At 36.0% G+C, this 20,205-nt stretch overlaps 1 protein-coding gene across 1 annotated transcript; it reads left to right on the forward strand.

The window, feature by feature from the left end:
- The first annotated feature begins 14,596 nt into the window (after positions 1–14,596).
- On the forward strand, positions 14,597–18,970 carry LOC125195790 (CLK4-associating serine/arginine-rich protein). Its single transcript, XM_048094022.2, has 13 exons — positions 14,597–14,922; positions 15,248–15,286; positions 15,371–15,519; positions 15,685–15,760; positions 16,089–16,371; positions 16,459–16,568; positions 16,681–16,728; positions 16,802–17,011; positions 17,255–17,356; positions 17,441–17,571; positions 17,741–17,876; positions 18,477–18,659; positions 18,742–18,970. Exons 1-13 carry the CDS (start codon positions 14,726–14,728, stop codon positions 18,764–18,766), a joined length of 1,689 nt encoding a protein of 562 aa, XP_047949979.2. The 5' UTR covers positions 14,597–14,725; the 3' UTR covers positions 18,767–18,970.
- The last annotated feature ends 1,235 nt before the right edge of the window (positions 18,971–20,205 follow it).

The raw sequence follows: 20,205 nt of genomic DNA on the forward strand, positions 1-20,205 counted from the left end.
AATATTAGTGGTTTATATGAGCCACAACTCATTGTATATAAATCTTACCTTTAATTCCACAGTCCAAACAATCAATTATATTCTTTAACCAATATATATAACAATTATCAACAAATATTAAAATATTTCCATATAAATATGCATATGCCACTCTATTCAGTTTATTATTCTGTGATAGTTCAAGCATGGTATCTGCCCGGGATTTCCAATATGCCACTGTGATTTGACCCGAAGGTCCCACTGTGAATTGACCAGTAGGTCCCAATTTGATTTAACCCGAAGGTCCCAATATGATTGACCCGAAGGTCCCAATATGTCCACTATGATTTCAGATCCTAGACATGACTATCACAGATCCTCTTTAATCAAATAATTCAATTAATTCCAATACCATATGCAAAACATATCTATTGTACCAATCACATATCCACATCATATTTCACCATCAATATCAAATAACACATAATTATATCAGAGTCACATCATATAATCAAATTATTCACTTTATTTAACACCTAGCAAAGAAGCACATAAAACATGTAAAATTAAAAGTTGATTTATACACACCTGGATAAAAACTGAACTCCTGATTCCAGTCTACTAATTTACTCCTCGATCTTCAATCTATTTCCATCCCATTTGTTATATCTCTCGTTCGCTTTTTTTTAAGAACTTTTGTATCTACCTCCACAAGAAAAATATCACTCACATGTAAATGTATGTAAGGTAAGTTTCTCTTCTGCCGACTTAATCTATATGACTAAAGCGGTGTAAAAATAATAATAATTATAACTTGGCTTGTCTTTCCCTATGCTCATCACACGTGCACTACTAATAATATACTATTCTTTTATTAACTAATAGGATAAATATAAGAAATTAAGATCATACTATTCCATGCACACATTCACGGTATTACACATGCACACACTTAAAATAAATAATTTAGTATTTAAAGTACACCTACACATACAATTTATATGTGTGTACGATATATAACTATTCAAATAAATATTATAATTATGCAATGATAAATAAAATTATATCAGGATGCAAAATGATGCGAGTTTCGGGTTAGTGATGTTACAATTCTTCCTCTTTTTAAGAATTTTGTCCGCAAAATTTATTTCTTCCTAACATCTGTTTCTGACTTACCATCTTTCTGATGGTGAAAAACATTACTAAAATATAATCATGTCTCCATAGATAGTAAATTGCGGACCTCTGCTAGACATAAAAGATAGAATACCATATAATCGTGCTGCATCTTTTGCGTACTTTTCAGCTAAGTGATATAACAAAGAAATCCAACGTATAGGTAAGAAATGTGCGAACTTGGTCAGTTTTTCTACAATCGTCCACAAAGTATCATACGGCCCAATATAACGAGGACTCATCTTACTTTTTTGCTCGAATCGCATGACTCCTTTTAGAGGTGAAACTCACAAAAAGACCATATCAAGACTGAGATAGTAAACCGCGGATCTCTGTCGATATATAAGATAACCATATAAGCGTTCCTACAGATAATGATGCCAAATCTTCAAAGAAAAATAATGTCGCTAATAACAGATTTTGATCAGAATAAAAATCTCCATGTACTTGCGATTGTTACGACGCATAAGCAATAAACTTTCCATTAAGTCAAAAGATAACCAAATCCATATTTCAGCGCATCACTATAAATAACATAATATCTTGTACCTGCGGAGATAACCAAAATAGGTGACATTTTCAACCGATGCTTCCACTCATTAAAACTCTTTTGATATGCTGCCTCAATATCTAGCGCAAGTGCTAACGCTTCGGTGTAGGGGAGTCTCCCTCGGCTGGCCAACGACATTCTTATCTCGGGTTTCAGTCCCTCACGGAACTTGTCGGATAGCTTCTCGTCGGTGTCGACTTGATCGGGGGCGTACCGGGTCATGCTGTTGAGCGCTCGATCGTACTCGGTCACCGTCATGCGTCCTTGTGTCAGATTGTGAAATTCCGCTGCCTTTGCTTTCCGATAGCTCTTCGGCACATACTTGTTGTATATTTCCGTCTTGAAACCTTCCCATGTCATCGCCTCTACTTGGTCTCGTGGCATAGTCTTCGTTCTAGTATCCCACCAAAAGTCAGCTGCCTCAGTCAGCTGATGGGTCACACAACTCATGCGTTCTCTATCGTTGCATCTCAATATCGCGAAGATGCGTTCTATTGCCCGGATCCAAGATTCAGCCTTGGCCGGTTCTCCCAATCCATCAAACACAGGCGGCTTTTGCTCCAAGAATAGTTTCACGATTTCTCGATCGACCGGAGGCGGCGAAGGCGGAGGAGGTGGAGGATGCGGGATGAGTTGTGACACGCTGTCCTCTTCCTCCGTTTGAGGAGTTTGTTCTCGGTGGCGTCTTGGTGGCATTCTGATTTATCAACACAAAATATTCCCATGATTCTAACAATAGTCACGTGGTATAATTGCATAACATGGTTCATGGGTCAATTGTTTTAGAATATATGGCCAAGCACAAGATATCAAAAGTTCGTCACGTAGACGGATTGCAAAGAGTAGTGTCAATCAACATGGTTACCAAAAATCGGCTGCGTCAAGGTTATCAAAAGATCAATGTTTCCATATCATCAGGGTAATTGCACTTAAGAAGTAGTCGTACAATTTAAGTAGTGATTACAGGGCGCTATAAGGTATTTTAAAAAAATGGTGGTGCGACAAGAGGCATGATGTGATGGCATAATAACTTAATGATAGATAATTTACACCATGTATGAAAGGCAATCCATTGAATCAAAATAAATATCTCCCCATGGCATATAAAAAAAAAACGTTGCCTCATAGAGGTCTTAGTATCGATGCAGAAAAACGAAAGAGAGTAGCAAAAATTATAAGGTAGAAAATCAAGCCAATTAATCCAAAAACATGGGGGAGCCAAAACAAATATTCCACGACTATCAATCCTAGTCGATATCATTCATATCCTTCTCGGGGTCATCGTCCTCATCCATTTCCAAAGCGGGTCCTTCCTCGTCCGGTCCCTCATTCTCGCTATATTCACCAACATCCGGGGGCGGCGGAGTGATCGCACGCATGTCCTCCACGTTTCCATGGATAATCAAAGGGTTAGTCGCGTTAGCCTTAAGTCTCGGCCTAGTGGAAACACGATCAACATGCGGCTCCTTATCGCGACGATACCTCCATCGGCGAGCCTGTCCCGGCGGATACTTGTGCGGTGGGGGACTAAGCGGCGGTCCATCCCTCGCAGCTGCCATGGCTGGGAGTAGCACTCCTATCAAGCCAATTATATCGCCTCGAGGCTTATACTCGGGCGGACTGAACCATGTGTATGGCAATGCAGCTTGGGCAGTCCATTCGCTCCAAGGACTCGACAGAGTGTGGATCAATCTCGAGATCCCCGCGTGATGGGTAACTCCTCCATACGCGTATGCATCCATCCAGCGATCGTAGAATTCAGTGACGTAGGTTAGGAGAAAGGACTTTCCATCCCATTCAAACTCTTGGTAGGTTTCGACAGGGAAAACCTTGTTTTTCGCATAACGATCGCGCATCGGTGCGTAATAATGATTAGGCATCTACAAAAGAAATCTCAGCATCAGAACAAGGATCGAAGAAAATATCAATAGTGTATAAGATTTCAACTGATGCTGAGAGTACGATGGATATATATATATATATATATATATATATATATATATGTGTGTGTGTGTGTGTATTCGTCGAATGACGGAGGTGTGGAGATAATATCATATCAAGAAATAACGGAATTTCCTTTCCGCGCCAAAAGGTTTGTATATATATATATATATTTTCGCGTTTCAACGCTTCGCTATTCGTTCTCATAAGTCGATCGCCTCGTATTCGGCGTTTGATGCCTCCAAGTTCGATATTATTACAAAATTTTCATTCACGACACGACTTACAACTATGTATAGCAGCATGCTCAAGTTCATTCTCATAGTTGTCGTTCATCACATATCATGCAAATCACAAATCATATAGAATTTCATAGAGTTTTATTCGTTCAACTCATAACAGTCTCTACATATAATCACTTGCATAACAACATTTATCATTTGTTGTGCATAAATCACATTTTGCAATTTCGCATGCATGCATAATCATCATTTTTATACTCCACCGCAAATTTTCAAATATCACATCAACTCCCACTCGCTTCAACTTCCATTATTTCATAATTCAAATCAATATTCAAGAGATACTTATTACCTCATTCATCGTGGTTGAGCGGAGACGAGTTGCGGTGTTGAGCCTTCGACGATTATCAATTAATCAATTTACACAAATTTCAGATTTCTAATTCAACAAGACTCTTGGGTCCAGAGCGGAAAGAACGATCGCTCTGATACCAACTGTAACGACCCGCCCATCTAGGGTATAATAATTGCGGCGAGCGTTAACTAGGCAGACTTAAATGCATCAAAGATCATAGGCTAGGGTTCCATTTAAAAAGGGATTTAACCAAAGCATTTAATGAACAATTAAATAGGAGAAGAATAATGCCTTAGCAAAGAAATCCAACAAAAGGTTATCGCAATAAATGCTCATCAGAGTTTCCCAAAATAATTCCAACTGTTTCATATTCAAAATATTCCCACGAAATAAAAGTATTCAACCCAACCAAAAGATCACAAGTTTTCATAATATAGCGGAAGCGACCAAGAAAGAAGTGAGGCTATGTATGGAGACACAACGACACTTTAAGTACCAACAGATCATCTTATTATTTCCTACTCAACACCGCCGCCCGCTCGTCACTGCTCAACCTGCACATAGGGAAAACACATGCAGGGCTGAGTACTTATAATCATACTCAGTGGGCTCATTGCCGAAACAGTTTTATCAACAGTAGTAATTATCATGCCATTTTCCCATCGGGGTTTTAACTTTAGAAAGACCCGAGACACCAAAATATATTCTTTATCAAATATCACGGTCGCGCAACCATTTTTCTCATCGACGTTTACCATATCCTCATTCTACATGACAAGGAATGCGGCCGCAATCCAGGTCACTAGACCGGCCAACCCGTACGCTGACTCTCGGTCTAACATTGGTGTACACTAACCCAAGTAGAGTTTGCGGCTCTACAAGGATCCGAATTCGATTAAATCAATAGTGGCATAGCCACGAGGGATAGGCACGACAAAACAAATCAAGGCATGATAACACATATCTCATTCTCATCAATATCAGTTTAGGACAATGTCCTTATTTTAAAAGAAAGCCCACCTCGTCGGCTTATCTCGAAAGTATTCTCTTCTCCTCGTTTATCACGCTGAGAGCGCGAAGTATCACCTTTAAATTAGGCGTATCACAAATCAGTTTCAATCATTGATCTCAAATCATGCATGTCTCCCATATTTCCCTTTTTCCCATTGATAAATCTTTAATATCATCATCCAAAATCAAGGTATGATTAGCATATCATTTTATTCAAATAACAACTCCAAAATCACCATTACATCGTGTCACGCATGAGTGTTCCACACACACAACACACGCACACGATCACAACACATGTGCACGCCTCCCGAGGCGTGCACACACACACACACTCTCGGTCACATAGACACACACACATCCATGCATCCCAATTTCATCAATTTATTTCCCCTTCACTCAATCTAAATGCATGTGGACTCAAGAACACCGATTAATCGGTAGAAGAAGAGGAGATCAAAGATTAAAGTACCTTTTCCAAAAGAACAATCGGTAGAAACAAGTTATAGCCTTGATTCTTCAATAAAATCTTGAACTTCAACTTGAATTCTTCTCAATTGATGAAGAAATCTTGAAGAAAACTTGAAGAAAATTTGGAGAGAGTGGGGGATAGGTTTCGAAAATAATGGGGGAGTGGGCGCCGGTTTCTTGATCTCTAGGGTTAGGGTCTCTCTTATTTATAGAGTGCCAAATAATAATATCCAATAATTAAATAAATCAAGATTTGGAAGATTTGGTAGAGATATAGTAGAGATTAGCGTTAAAACCGTTGAGAAGCATGGGGATTTCGAAAATTATAGGCTATTTAATTAGCCTATAATTTAAATTCAAATATTTCACGGAGTAGAATAATATATCACGGAGCAAGAAAAATAATTAAATCTCCCCAATATATATATCAAAAGTGGCGTGTATTTCCCTCTTCCAACAAGGAATAAATTCAAATCCTAATTTAATTAGGATATGGCAATATCTTCTTAGATATGACAAGATATGGTAGGATATTCTAGCTTATTTATATTTATTCATGGAGTAGAATAAATAAGAGATCAAATAATATAATAACAATTCCTTTTTCCCAATAATATGAGATTTTCGAAAATCTCATGAAGAATAATTCATGGGGGCCGAAAATTATGAGATAATTAGGAATAATTGGACTTTGGATTAAATTCGGATAATTATCCCAAGCAAATATTTAAATCCAAGAAAAATAGGATTTCTTCTCCAAATAACAATAATGGCCGAATATTCCACATGATTAAATAGTGCTCCTATTTAATCCTCACTCATCCATTAGAAAAATAATTCACCCACAATTATATTTCTCCGCATCAAATATTCACACCCAATCAATCATTTCTTCACTTTCTCTTCTTTTTCTCAACGCATTGACCTTTCAACGGTCACGTCATATTCTTCCCATCTTTGACTATTCAATAGCCACGTCAACATTTCAACAAGTTGACTATTCAACTCTATCTCAATTCTCCTACGCAATTAGGTCACAAAGACACTATGCAATTAATTACTCATCAAATAATCCACATATCATAGCATTTAAGGCATTTAATGCAAAAATTTTATAACCCAAAAATTAGGGTTTGAAAAAGTGGGGCGTCACAACGTGTCCCAACAATACCACATGTTCTAGCAAAAACTCACATTTACTCAACCTTGCAATAATCTGTTTATCTTGCAGAACTTGTAATACTAATTGCAAGTGATTAACATGCCCATCTGTACTTCATGAATATAATAGTAAGTCAATAGAAATAATCACTAATGGATCCACGAATAGTTGAGCGAATTTGTTCATCAATGCCATTAATAATTGTAGGTGCAATAGTTTATTCGAAAGGCATAACCAAAACTCATAATGGCCGTACTGAGTTCAAAATGGTGTCTCTGCAATATTCTTTTTAGCTATCTTCAACTGATGATATCTTGATCGAAAATCAGTACACGAAAATAGTTGCATACCTTGAAATTGATCAAATAAGTCTTCTATTCTCGGTAATAGATATTTATTCTTCATTGTCACTCGATTCGACTTCCAACAGTATATATAATGTCGCAGTGTATCATCTTTCTTCTTCAAAAATAATATTAGTGCTCTTAAGGTAAAACATTAAGTCATACATATCTCTGACAACTCTTGTAACTGTTTTCTTCAATTCTTGAAACTCTAATGAAGACGGTTGATAAGTAGAAATAAAAATAAATGCAGTGCTCAATAGAGAAATTTGTCTCCTGATAAGGTGAAAATCCAGATAAATCTGCACTCCAATAAATCAAAAAGTCGATCTAGATAATATAAGAAAACGTGAAACAATATATTGATTACCGTAAAATATCACTCGATCCCATCTCGATGATCATATTACCATATCTTTTACTTGATAAGATACCTTGGTTCGATGAAGTGAAAACCAATTTATACCCATAATAATATCAAAACTTGTGTATGAACAAGAGAATCAATATCTGTTGGCAACTCAATAGAATTAACTCGCAACATGTTCTCTAGAAAACCGTGTATATTGAAATAATGTCATCTCATAATCAACAAAAATAGTTCCTTGATTAAAGACAAAACCTTCTCTGCTTCTTATCACAATACACTTCTTTGCATATATTTAGCATTGAGTTCTCTGGAAAAATAGTCTAAACTGAATACCAGAATACCAGAGGTTGTATCATAGCTTGTGGGACTGTTTCCCACCAAGAGTAAGTATTGCTTCAAAGAAGAGATACCCTATAATCAAAACCTTCTTCTGATATACAACTCATCTGATTGAACACCCGTTCTATCACTTTTAACTATATCCCAGCCTCAGTCAGAATAGTCCCATAAAATCAAAAACTGCTACTTTTCTGAGATCTTTTAAATTTTCTACCTCTTTACCTCATCATTGGTCCATGTACTTTTTGTTTTAAAAAGCCTGGGTAATCCTCATATGATGCAACATGTATATGAAATGCACTCTATAATTAATTGACGATGCAGGGCGGCTGAACCCTGAACCCTAACCCTCCTCTCCTCGATGACATATGTTCATGACAATACAAATGCAAATGAAACTTCTAATCAAAATGTATCATATGATATTCATAAATGCCATGTCCCAGCGGGATTCTATCCCCGCTCTGATACCACGCAAAAACGCTGTCACACCCCAACCCCTATGACTTATACACTTACTATAAATAAATTCAAAATTTAAAATAAACAATCCACACGTATTATATAATTTCAAAATCCAACATTTTTCAAGTACATATTTCACAACATTCTAAACGGTAGTGAGACTCTCTCACCACTCTGTATATTATACATTTATCTACATGCAAAAATGATGAGGAGGAGAAGGTTGACAAAACGCGCCAGCCGCCGACCCTTATAATAACTGTAACTCACATCAACCCACGCATCATTGATATCTTATTCCTAAAAAATATTAGTGGTTTATATGAGCCACAACTCATTGTATATAAATCTTACCTTTAATTCCACAGTCCAAACAATCAATTATATTCTTTAACCAATATATATAACAATTATCAACAAATATTAAAATATTTCCATATAAATATGCATATGCCACTCTATTCAGTTTATTATTCTGTGATAGTTCAAGCATGGTATCTGCCCGGGATTTCCAATATGCCACTGTGATTTGACCCGAAGGTCCCACTGTGAATTGACCAGTAGGTCCCAATTTGATTTAACCCGAAGGTCCCAATATGATTGACCCGAAGGTCCCAATATGTCCACTATGATTTCAGATCCTAGACATGACTATCACAGATCCTCTTTAATCAAATAATTCAATTAATTCCAATACCATATGCAAAACATATCTATTGCACCAATCACATATCCACATCATATTTCACCATCAATATCAAACAACACATAATTATATCAGAGTCACTTCATATAATCAAATTATTCACTTTATTTAACACCTAGCAAAGAAGCACATAAAACATGTAAAATTAAAAGTTGATTTATACACACCTGGATAAAAACTGAACTCCTGATTCCAGTCTACTAATTTACTCCTCGATCTTCAATCTATTTCCATCCCATTTGTTATATCTCTCGTTCGCTTTTTTTTAAGAACTTTTGTATATACCTCCACAAGAAAAATATCACTCACATGTAAATGTATGTAAGGTAAGTTTCTCTTCTGCCGACTTAATCTATATGACTAAAGCGGTGTAAAAATAATAATAATTATAACTTGGCTTGTCTTTCCCTATGCTCATCACACGTGCACTACTAATAATATACTATTCTTTTATTAACTAATAGGATAAATATAAGAAATTAAGATCATACTATTCCATGCACACATTCACGGTATTACACATGCACACACTTAAAATAAATAATTTAGTATTTAAAGTACACCTACACATACAATTTATATGTGTGTACGATATATAACTATTCAAATAAATATTATAATTATGCAATGATAAATAAAATTATATCAGGATGCAAAATGATGCGAGTTTCGGGTTAGTGATGTTACAAACGCTTCCGCTGCCAGTTCCTTCAGTGGTATCTTACACCGTTGTAGGGAGTAAACAATCATTGGCTATTTGCATAACCACTGTAAAAAAGGTAATAATTTCCTTGCAAAAATATAGATACACCGTTAGCCATTGTAGAATAGGTATTTATTCAGCACAAGAATGCAAATACACTCGTTGAATTCATACCTACAAGGACCCTCAGACCGTATGGGCGATATTCAATGATATAACAAGTTTTGCATAATATTTCTATTTGGTTTGGTTCCTCTCTAAAATACAGCTTATCCCATGATCCATAGTTAGGGCATGTTCATTGTTTGATATGTGTTCATTAGATACTCCCTCCGTCCCATGTTACTTGCACTGTTGCTTTTCGGCTCGTCACAAACTCCTTACACTATTTATAGTTTAAGTTAGAATTAATGCATTTAATTAATATGTTAGTTTAAGTTAAGAGGTCCTTTATTAAGTGATGTCTCATTACACTTAAAATTCTAATTTTATTACACGAAAAAATTAATCGCAAATTTACGGCCTAAAATGAAAAGTGCGAGTAACAAGGGACGGAGGGAGTATAATTCTGGATTAGAACTGAGGAGGTTGGGCCCACCAATGTGAGTTCGGTTATTCTGTTAAGTGTTTATGGAATGAGATGACATTTACCTAAATGGAGTAGCATTAATTTAATCTTAATCATGGAAAGACAGAAACACCCCTTACCTTTTTGTATAAACTCGAGAGAGAAAGAGAAGGGAAAGTGGGAAACGAAAAATGAAAGGGGTAATTGAGGAAAAGTTATTTCATTTCTGGGTGTGCTTCCCAATGCAGTTTCAAATATCATCTGAAGCATCAGATTTGATTTCAGCCTAAAACAAAGTGGAATAGTGCGGGCCTATTATTAGTCTAGAGCTCTCCAGAATATATACTTGAACACTGAATGCTCATAAATGCATAGAAAGGAGCTCATTTCTGCCTATTTCTAAAACACTGAACATGCCCTTAGCCTTATGAATTAAGATATCACAACCTAAATATTTAGAAAGTCTTGAAGCAGCTAAAGCAACACAAACAATTAATCTGTTCATAAATCTTAAAGATGCCTTAGAAAGATAGTGGAATTGGTTTAGCTTGCACGTACAAAATTTAAAATGAAATTAAAGTAATACTACATCCGTCCACCAAAATTTGTCCCACTTTGACCCAACACGGGTTTTAAGAAATGTAATGAAAAGTGAGTTGTAAAAGTTAGTGGATTGTGGGTTCTACTTTTATATATTAGTTTTATAATAAAATATGAGTAAAAATGCGTTAGTGGAATATGAGGTCCACTGCCAAAAATTGTAAAAGTGAAATGAGACAAATTTTGAAGTACGGACGGAAATGAAAAAATAGGACAAATTTTGGTGGACGGAGGTAGTAATTCATTGTAGTAGTATGAAACCAAAAACAAGAGAACACTAGTACTCCCTCCGTCCCAGAAAGATTGTCTCAGTTCATTTTTTGCACTCATTTTGCAAAAATAATACTCCCTCCGTCCCAAGTAAGATGACCCCTTTCTTGGGCGGCACGGGATTTTATGCAACTTTATTTTGTGTGTTAAATGGAGAGAGTAAAGTAAGAGACAAGGGATAAAGTAGAGATAAAGGGGTTTCCATTTTAAGTAGTGGGTCATCTTGGTTGGGACAAACCAAAAAGGAAAGTGGGTCATCTTTAATGGGACGGAGGGAGTAATAAATAGGTAAAGTTGAAAGAGAGTAAAATAAGAGAAAGAATAATGTAGGTAAGACCATTCTCTACATTATTCTCTCTTTTACTTCACTTTCTCTCTACTTTAACTATTTATTATTATTTTTGCAAAACGAGTATGAAAAAAAGAAATGGGACAATCTTTCTGGGACGGAGGGAGTAATCGATAAGGAATTGTGTGCTAGAAAGGATTGACTAAAGTACAACAACAAAAACTTATGAACAGATTTAATATTAATTCACATCCAAAATATTATACTATCCACAAGTCAAAATTCCATCTTAAATTTGTTCCACAACCCCAAAAACTCCTAGGGAGGGTCGAAAATCAACAATTAACCCTAAACCCTAGAACCATATCCAGCACCCACTCTCAACAAATATGGATTGTTCTCTCTCAAATTATCGGGCAAAATAAATGAGGGATTTATTTTCGAATTGAGAAACCAAGCTAACCCATCAGATTGTTCTCTCTCTTTCGTCGAACGATTTTGATTTCCGACGACCCTTCCTCAGAATTTTGGAGAGTCTTAAAGGAATCGGAGATGGAATAGAAGTGAAAGTCTATCGCATTCCTCCTATAAATTATGCAGGGGCAAAATGGAGGGGTATTTTTAGAATTACCTTTTTAAAATGAGCAACCAAATTACGTATTAGACCAATTTCGAAAGTTATGCTAATTGCCACTATCCGCCTTTTATTAGGCGGATCTGCCTCCATAAATTGGGCCTAGCAGAATCCATAAATGATGAACCAAACATCAGTTAACCCCATTTAAGACCCACTGATGCTAAATGGCAATCCAAACAACCCCTTATAGGACTTAGTCTAGCTTTGTCTATTATACTCCCTGCATCTTATAATAGATACTCCCTCCGTCCGCGCATAGGAGTCCCGGTTGGCCATTTTTATCCTTCCGCTATTAGGAGTCCCGTTTAGACATTTTATCTTGGGAGTATAAAAAATGACCTCACTGTTCCCTTAATTTAGAAGCTGCAATTAATTTTAAATTAAAAAAAAAACTTTGATTGCAATTTTTCACTCTCTCTCTTAATGTTATATTTCATTATCCAAATAATAAAGCAAATAATAATATAAATGGGTCCCACATTCCACTATCACACACTTCAATTATTACCCTCAAACTTTTCTTAAAACCCGCACCCAACTCAACCGGGACTCCTATTCGCGGACGGAGGGAGTAACACATTTGAGTAATGACATGAGATTTTAGGAGATGTTGTTTTGTAAGTTGAGTGCAGTGAGATATAGTATATTTATATTAATGCGTGGGAGAATTTTTTCCAAAAAAAGGAAACGTGACATCTTCGTGGATCAAACTAAAAAGGAAAGTGTGACATTTATTATGGGACAAAAGGAGTACTATATATATTTTGTTGAGTAACAAAGACTTCTACTTCTTCCGTTCTACTCTAAGTGAGACATTTCTTATTCGACACAAGATTCTATGAAGTGTTGTTTTTTGGGTTGAGTAGAGAAAAAATAAAGTAGAGAGAGTGATATTTTTGTTTTAAGAAACACTCCCTCCATCCCCATAAAATGTCAAAAGTTAACTGGCTCGTATTTTAAGAAATGTAAAGAAAAGTGGATGAAAAAAGTTTGTGAAATGAGTCATACTTTTATATATTAATTTTATAATAAAATGAGTGCGGGATAGAGTTTAATTTGTAGAATGTGATGCCCGTTATCAATAGTAGTAAAAAGTAAGTGTAACAAATATTGGTGGATGGACCGAAAATTATAGTAGTGACAAATAATAGCAGATGGAGGGAGTAGTCTGTCATCTAAAACAAAACATCCCAGAAAAGAAAATGTGTTACTTAGGGACAAATAACTACTTTTCTTTGTTACTAAAACTCTCTCCGTCCCATAAAAATAGGAGTACGTTCCTTTTATGTCAGTCCATAAAAGTAGTTCATTTGTATTTATAGAAAGTTGTCCCCAACTCTTTACCTTTATAAATCAATTTTATTTATAATTTATACCATTATGACCACCATTATAATTCATTAATAATAATGTGAGTCCCACAAGTCACTAACACTATTTTAATTGCCCTTCTCATTTTCTCTCTTAATTTACTAATTGTACATTAATTCCTATGTCATTTCAAATACACATATTTTTATGAGACAGATAAAATATATTTTTTCACATATTTTTATGTTTTATTATTCCATCCGTCCCTATTTTGAAATACTTTTCCGTCTCGTAAAAATAACCCACCAATAAATATTAATAATAATATGGATCATATTATCTATTTACATTATTTTAATTACTCTCTCCTCTTTTCTCTTATTTTATAAAGGAGTAACTGCTTTTAAAGTCACCAACTTTCCATGAATTCCGGTTTTTCCCATGAACTTTAAAAACTTCGTGTAATGTCACGAACTTTATTGTCGGTTGTCATTTTCCCATGTCAGGTTTTCCGGTCTGATTCAAACTGTTCGTTTCCTATTAAGACAATGTCCAAATTTTTTTATCTTACTATCGTTATCTTCGTCTTTGAAATAACTTCGCGTGGGTACCTCGTACGCCTCAATTGGAACTCGGATGAAGAAGTTATGACCATTATGATAGTACAAGGTCGCACAAAGGTCGTAGCCTTCATCAAATGGCCATAACTTCTTCATCCGAGTTCCGATTGAGGCGTACGGGGTACACACGCGAAGCTATTTCAAAAACGAAGATAACGATAGTAAGATAAAAGAATTTGGACATTGTCTTAATAGGAAACGAACAGTTTGAATCAGACCGGAAAACCTGACATGGGAAAATGACACCCGAAAATAAAGTTCGTAACATTACACGAACTTTTTAAAATTCATAGGAAAAACCAAAATTCATGAAAAGTTGATGACTTTAAAAGCAGTTACCTATAAAAATTATGCATTACTTTGGTTGTCATCCTAATTCCTAAATGCCTCTGTTTTATATGATTCCTAAGGATGAAGCATTTACTCGTCATCTTAATTTACTAGTATTAAAATACTTGTATTTAGAAAATAAACAAGCAGAAACAAACCAAAAGTGGAATACGAGTTAAGTAGGCTTATATATTTCACCACCAATTTATGTCTCATCAAATTTAGGGATACTAGGGTTCATCTCCACAATCGATTTTTGATCGGACTGAATACTGAATCAGACGTCATGTGGCACGAGGCACGGAGGTCGGAGAAGAAGGTCCACGACATGATGGACGCAGCTCGCAAGCGGGCCCAGCGCCGCGCCATTTACCTTGCTAAGAGGCGCGGCGATCCCCAGCAGTCAATCCAGGCCGTCGGATCCCGCTGCCGCATCCTCCGCGACGACGCCCTCTACCACGCCACTCAAGATCAGCAGGGCATGTACGATTTCCGCATTTCCCCTAATTTTATTTTAATTTTAATTTTAATTTTAATTTTAATTTTAATTTTATTATCATCTGCCCCTTTCTCTCGGTTTATATATGCAAATGTGTTCAATCCAGTATTTACTGTTTTAATTCACATTATTATTAATTTTGTTCTCTTTTCAAATCATTGTTATATCTCTTTGTGAAACTTTAATTAGGTGCTTTTTTGTTGAATAGACCTGTTTTTGCTTGTGTCATTGCTAATGATGGATGTTATATTTTTCATCCTCTCATTTAGCTTGTAAATTCATGGACCTAACTCGTTGGAATCTAAATAGGATACCTTGGAACGGCAAGCAGGATGTTTTGATTGACAGGTAATGCAACGAGTTTCCAACCTATGCCAAAACATTAGCTGTCTTGATGAACGGAATAATAACTATATCTCATTATCTTTTCAGATTCGATGGCCGAGCTCTTCTTGACTTTATTCGTGATAGTAGTTCCAGGCGATCTCGGGCTCCAGAGAAAACTGAAGAAGAGGAAGAGTTAGAAGAGTTTGTTAATTTTGAGCGATATCGGGACTTAATTAAACATCGGCGTAGAGGATGTCGGTACTTTTTTGTTTTATAGTACAAATCAACTTTTTTATTTTACTTTAAGTTGTGTATCATCTTTAGGTAAACAACTTTTTCTTAGAGAAAATATGACTCCTTTTATGTTGCGTGATAAGTCGAAACTACTTTCTTGAATACTAACAGGAAATTATTTGCAGTTGCCGATGAGGAGGGTTTGCAACATGTTAACCAAGAGATGGAAGCGAAGCTCACTGCAACTTTTGGATCTGACAGGTGCAGTTGTACCCATAATATATGTGTGGGAAGTATTGCATGTGCTTCTTGGAATACATGGTTTCAGACTCTATGTCACATTTAGTAGCAATGTAGATTTCGTATGTGAACAATATGTCATATGGTTGTTTTGTTTGGGAGATTTGTAAGTATTACATTCTTACTTTATCTAGGACTTTGATTTTAATTTTTAATTTCCATATCCATGTTTTTGGCTCTTTGCTGGATCTTTCCTATTATATTAACTTGGTTTTGTATTTGACTGTCTATCTGCGACATGTTCTTTTGGGTTCTTTTGACCAATGTCTGACAACTGCAATGGAAATAGACCTCATGTGGCTCAGCCTCCAGCAAATAAAGGATCATATTCTCAAGTTGGTTTTTCATATGATGGAGATGGACAAGAAGATCTTCTGTCTTCGGATGGTGACGAAGACGATGACGAAGATGAGGAGGAAGATTTCAATAGTGATGATAGTAATGATGAAGCAACGGAGTCAATCGCTAAGGAATTTGGAGTGAAGAGGTACGGATGGCTTGTATATATGGATAAAAAGGCTAAAGAGGAGGCAAGAAGGCAGAAAGAAGTTATCAAAGGGGATCCTTCAATTGTAAGTTCTTATGATAATTGGATGAAAGCTGGGCAATAACTAAGTCGGGCATTTAAATATATATCCCGTGTTATGGTGTATATACAGAGGAAGCTGAGTCGTAAGGAGAGAAGGAAAGCCTCTCAGACTGATAGAGAGAGGGAAAGAGAAGCTGCTCGTGTTACTGGAACTAGAGTTCTTCATAATGATCCCTACAGGTAACTGCTAAAAGTTTCTTTTGCCACTTAGATTGCAGCGATGCATGCTCTGGTATTATTATGAGAAATATTTTTGCTTAACTTAAAGTCTCGTCTGCCTTAATTATTTTAGGGACTCTAGGCGCAGTCCTACTTACGAAGCTTACTCGCGCTCTAGGAGGTAAGTATAGCAAATTTAACCTTGAAATTAACCATTATGGACAACTATTTAATTACCTTATTTTAATCGGCAGGTCAAGATCAAGATCTCGATCATACTCTCCTTCACAGTCTAGGCGCTATGCACATGGAATGCACCCTGATGATACTCACCGAAGTAAAGATAGTGGTCCAAAAATAGAGTATATTACTGAATTTGGGGGCTCCGGTGATGGGAAGGAGCAAAAGCTGGAAGGATATTCTCCACCACCATCTCCTCCATCTCAAATCAATGCATTAAACCGGTCGGAGCACTTGACCTTTTATTCTTGACAGACTTTACTCTGCTGCTGCTTAGCCTCCATTTGTGTTACCTGGAACAAACTGTTTGTGGCTTATAGTAGATCATTGTTAAGTTGCAAGCTCCTTGCCTGGGAGATGAGGAAGGGAGCTTCCTTTTGAAGCTCTGTTTCCCTTAATGGACATTATATGATTGTGTTGGAGCTGTCACATGAAAATGTGTTTCTAATACTTCTCTTTTGCTGCAGGCCACCATCTGGTCACATACTTGAGGCTCTGCATGTGGACCCTGCTTCAGGTGTATCCCTTGACAAAGATAGAAAAGAAAAACTACTGAAAACCACACAAAGGTATTCTGTTCTGCGTACAACACCCCCCCCCCCCCCCCAATGTGCTCAAGATTCAATGGCTGAATTTGTCACAACTATTGGCAGCCTATCCTCTGCACCAGCAAAGCTGAACAAAGCAACTACTAGTGGAAACCTCTCTAAGCAACAAGAGGAGAAGAAGGAAACACCTCAGGAACGACTTAAAAGGATCATGGACAAACAACTAAATAAACAAAGTATAATTTTCTTGATGTTGATTCTTGAAGTGAAGCCCTCACTCCACTACCATCCGGTGGTGTTGTCATAAACAGAGAGCATATGAAATCCCCCCTTAGTTTGTTATACCCTGGTTGCTTTGCTCTGCATGTTTAAACAATTTAAATGTTGCATCACTACCTTTTGCAGTTAAAAAAGACACAGCAGTTGAGATGGCTAAAAAAAGAGAACAAGAGCAGCAGAGGCTTAAAAAACTTGCAGAAACTACTCGAGTGAGCAGATATCAGCACCGGAGTCGAAGTAGAAGCAATAGCCATTCTCCCAGGTTACATTTTTCCAGATTCAAGTTAATTTTTGTGGCTGTTGCCTTTAGATGTCTGAGCACTTGCTTTTGATTTTTTCTTTTTGGCCCATGAAATTGTATTTTTCTTAGTGTTTGATACACTTCTGATATAATGTCCTGCGTTGGCTACTCTGTGTGAGAAGTTGGAGTTGGGCTACTGAATGACACATGCAAATTAATACTCCTTCCGTTTCCTAGAAATAGGAACTTCGGAAACGGCACGAGTTTTAATGCAAGATTGGTAAAGTAAGAGAGAGATGAGAAAAAAAGGGTAAAGTAAGGGAGAGGAAGAGAAAAAGTAGTGAAATTAGTGTAAGTGGATTTTGGGGTCCATTTCCTAAAATGGAGAGTTTCTATTTTTAGGAAACGGAGGGGTAAGAAATATGCCTTGCGGGACTCCTTGGACTCCAAAATAAATGGCAACTATGGGTTCATATGCCTTTTTATTCAGAATGAGAATATGTGATATAATCATTCTATCAATCTTACTCTCTCCCAAGTTTTGTTGTGATTTGTTGTCTTCTGCTTTTTATGTGAAACGAACATGGCTGAGAGTTTCCAGTTGTGTGTCTTCTGTTACAGAAGATACAAGCGAAGCCGGAGTCCAAGCAAGGGAAGGTATCTGCAGAGACACCATTCACGCTCTCGCTCTCGCTCTCATTCACACTCCCGTTCTCGTTCTCGTTCTCGTTCTCCCCGAAGATCCCGTTCTCCTTGTCGCTCCTACTCAAGTTCCCGTTCCTACTCCCGCTCTAAATCTCCACGGTACAATGATAGTTGGACTGAGTTAAATTAATATCTCAGCTATCTGATTTCGGTGCCTCATCAGTCTAGTCTAACATTGCAGGGGAATAAGGCGGACAAGGTATTGAAAGTAAATCAGCTTTGAGAGTGCATCAAGAATTTTGCCATCTGTATTAGGCTTGAGCTTCAAGTTCAACCCATGGTTTGTCAAATTTTATTGCAGTGATTTAGGTAGCATGTTAAAATATGAATCTGTGCCTGTGATCACCTGCTTTTCTATATCGGCTGAATACACATAATTATATAAAAATATTTTGTTTATTATCTATAAATAGTGGACATCTCGATTTCATCTTAAGACCATTGCTTCAAGCCTCTAATCAGTGGTGGATTGTATTTATAGGAACTGCTTTTTCAATTATTCATGATTCAACTATGCAGCTCTTTTGCAAATTTCCAACCGTTCTTTTGTTTCTGCAATTGTCAATTTTAATATCTCGGAAATTATTAAATTTGAAAGGGATTCAACAAATAAATATTTTTTTGACAAATTCTGGGTAGAGCTTTTGAAATAAACAAAATTTGTTAGCATTTTTATATGTAGGACTGACTCATTGTTTTTAAATACATTACGTTTTCTAAACGTCAATAATTGATTAAGAAATAGTGAGGCACAGCCACGATTCAATTATTTGCCTAATATTCTTATTCTTATTCTTATTATGTAAAAATCAATGAAAAAAAGTTTTATATCGAACAACAAAAATATAACGAATGCCCGTTGAAACATTAAGCGCTTATAATGCGATTTAATCTTACCTTAAAACTTCTTTGATAGTTTTAAATGAGAAAAATCTCAACTATCGAATAAACAAATTTAACCGAACTTATTATATAAACTCTCAAAACATAAAAGAAAATTAAAAGTTGAAAAGCAAGAAATTTTATCTTTTAAAGCATTCAAATCATTATTTTCCATATCGCACTACAATCAACTTAAATCCAAATGTTTTAACCAGGATAATAACATAAATATAAAAAACTAGAAGTGGCATCAATAATTTTGAAACTTGAAAATTTATGTGAGAAGGACAAATTTTTTTATAAGAGCTAACATACACTAGTATTATCACCCGTGCTATGCACGGTTCCTATAATTTTCATGTAATAATTATATATTTATAATAAGTCGATAGAAAGAACTGATATCATTGAGTAAGTTGAAAAATAAAAACTATATACAATAACATTTTTATTAGATAAATAAAATAATATTATAATTAAATATAAATTAAAAAATCCAAATGTTAGATTAGTACACCTTGAAGTATAGCAATCATACTTTAATCAATACAAATTTGATCACAATTTATAATATTCAATCAAACAAAATTTCATAAGTGAAGAACGAAAGATAGTATTTTAAAAATAGTAATCCAATATGAGTAAGCGATTGGTCTTGATTTTTGTTATTGTTAATTGGGTTATCTCACCCGTACCCCCGGCGACAACCACCTCCAATCACGCTAACTCCTCCAGCCCACAACATCAGAGTCGTGGCTCCACA

Source organism: Salvia hispanica, chromosome 4, assembly GCF_029641045.1.
Source record: "Salvia hispanica isolate PSC_SH4W2 chromosome 4, Shi_PSC_v1, whole genome shotgun sequence".
In the NCBI taxonomy this organism is placed as follows: Eukaryota; Viridiplantae; Streptophyta; class Magnoliopsida; order Lamiales; family Lamiaceae; genus Salvia; species Salvia hispanica.

Bases quoted from the DNA above. Each gene is read 5' to 3' on its own strand.
- LOC125195790 (XM_048094022.2), top strand. From the start codon at position 14,726: ATGTGGCACGAGGCACGGAGGTCGGAGAAGAAGGTCCACGACATGATG. The intron at 15,287-15,370 runs GTAATGCAACGA...TTATCTTTTCAG, and splicing joins CAGGATGTTTTGATTGACAG to ATTCGATGGCCGAGCTCTTC. The intron at 16,729-16,801 runs GTAAGTATAGCA...TTTAATCGGCAG, and splicing joins GCTTACTCGCGCTCTAGGAG to GTCAAGATCAAGATCTCGAT.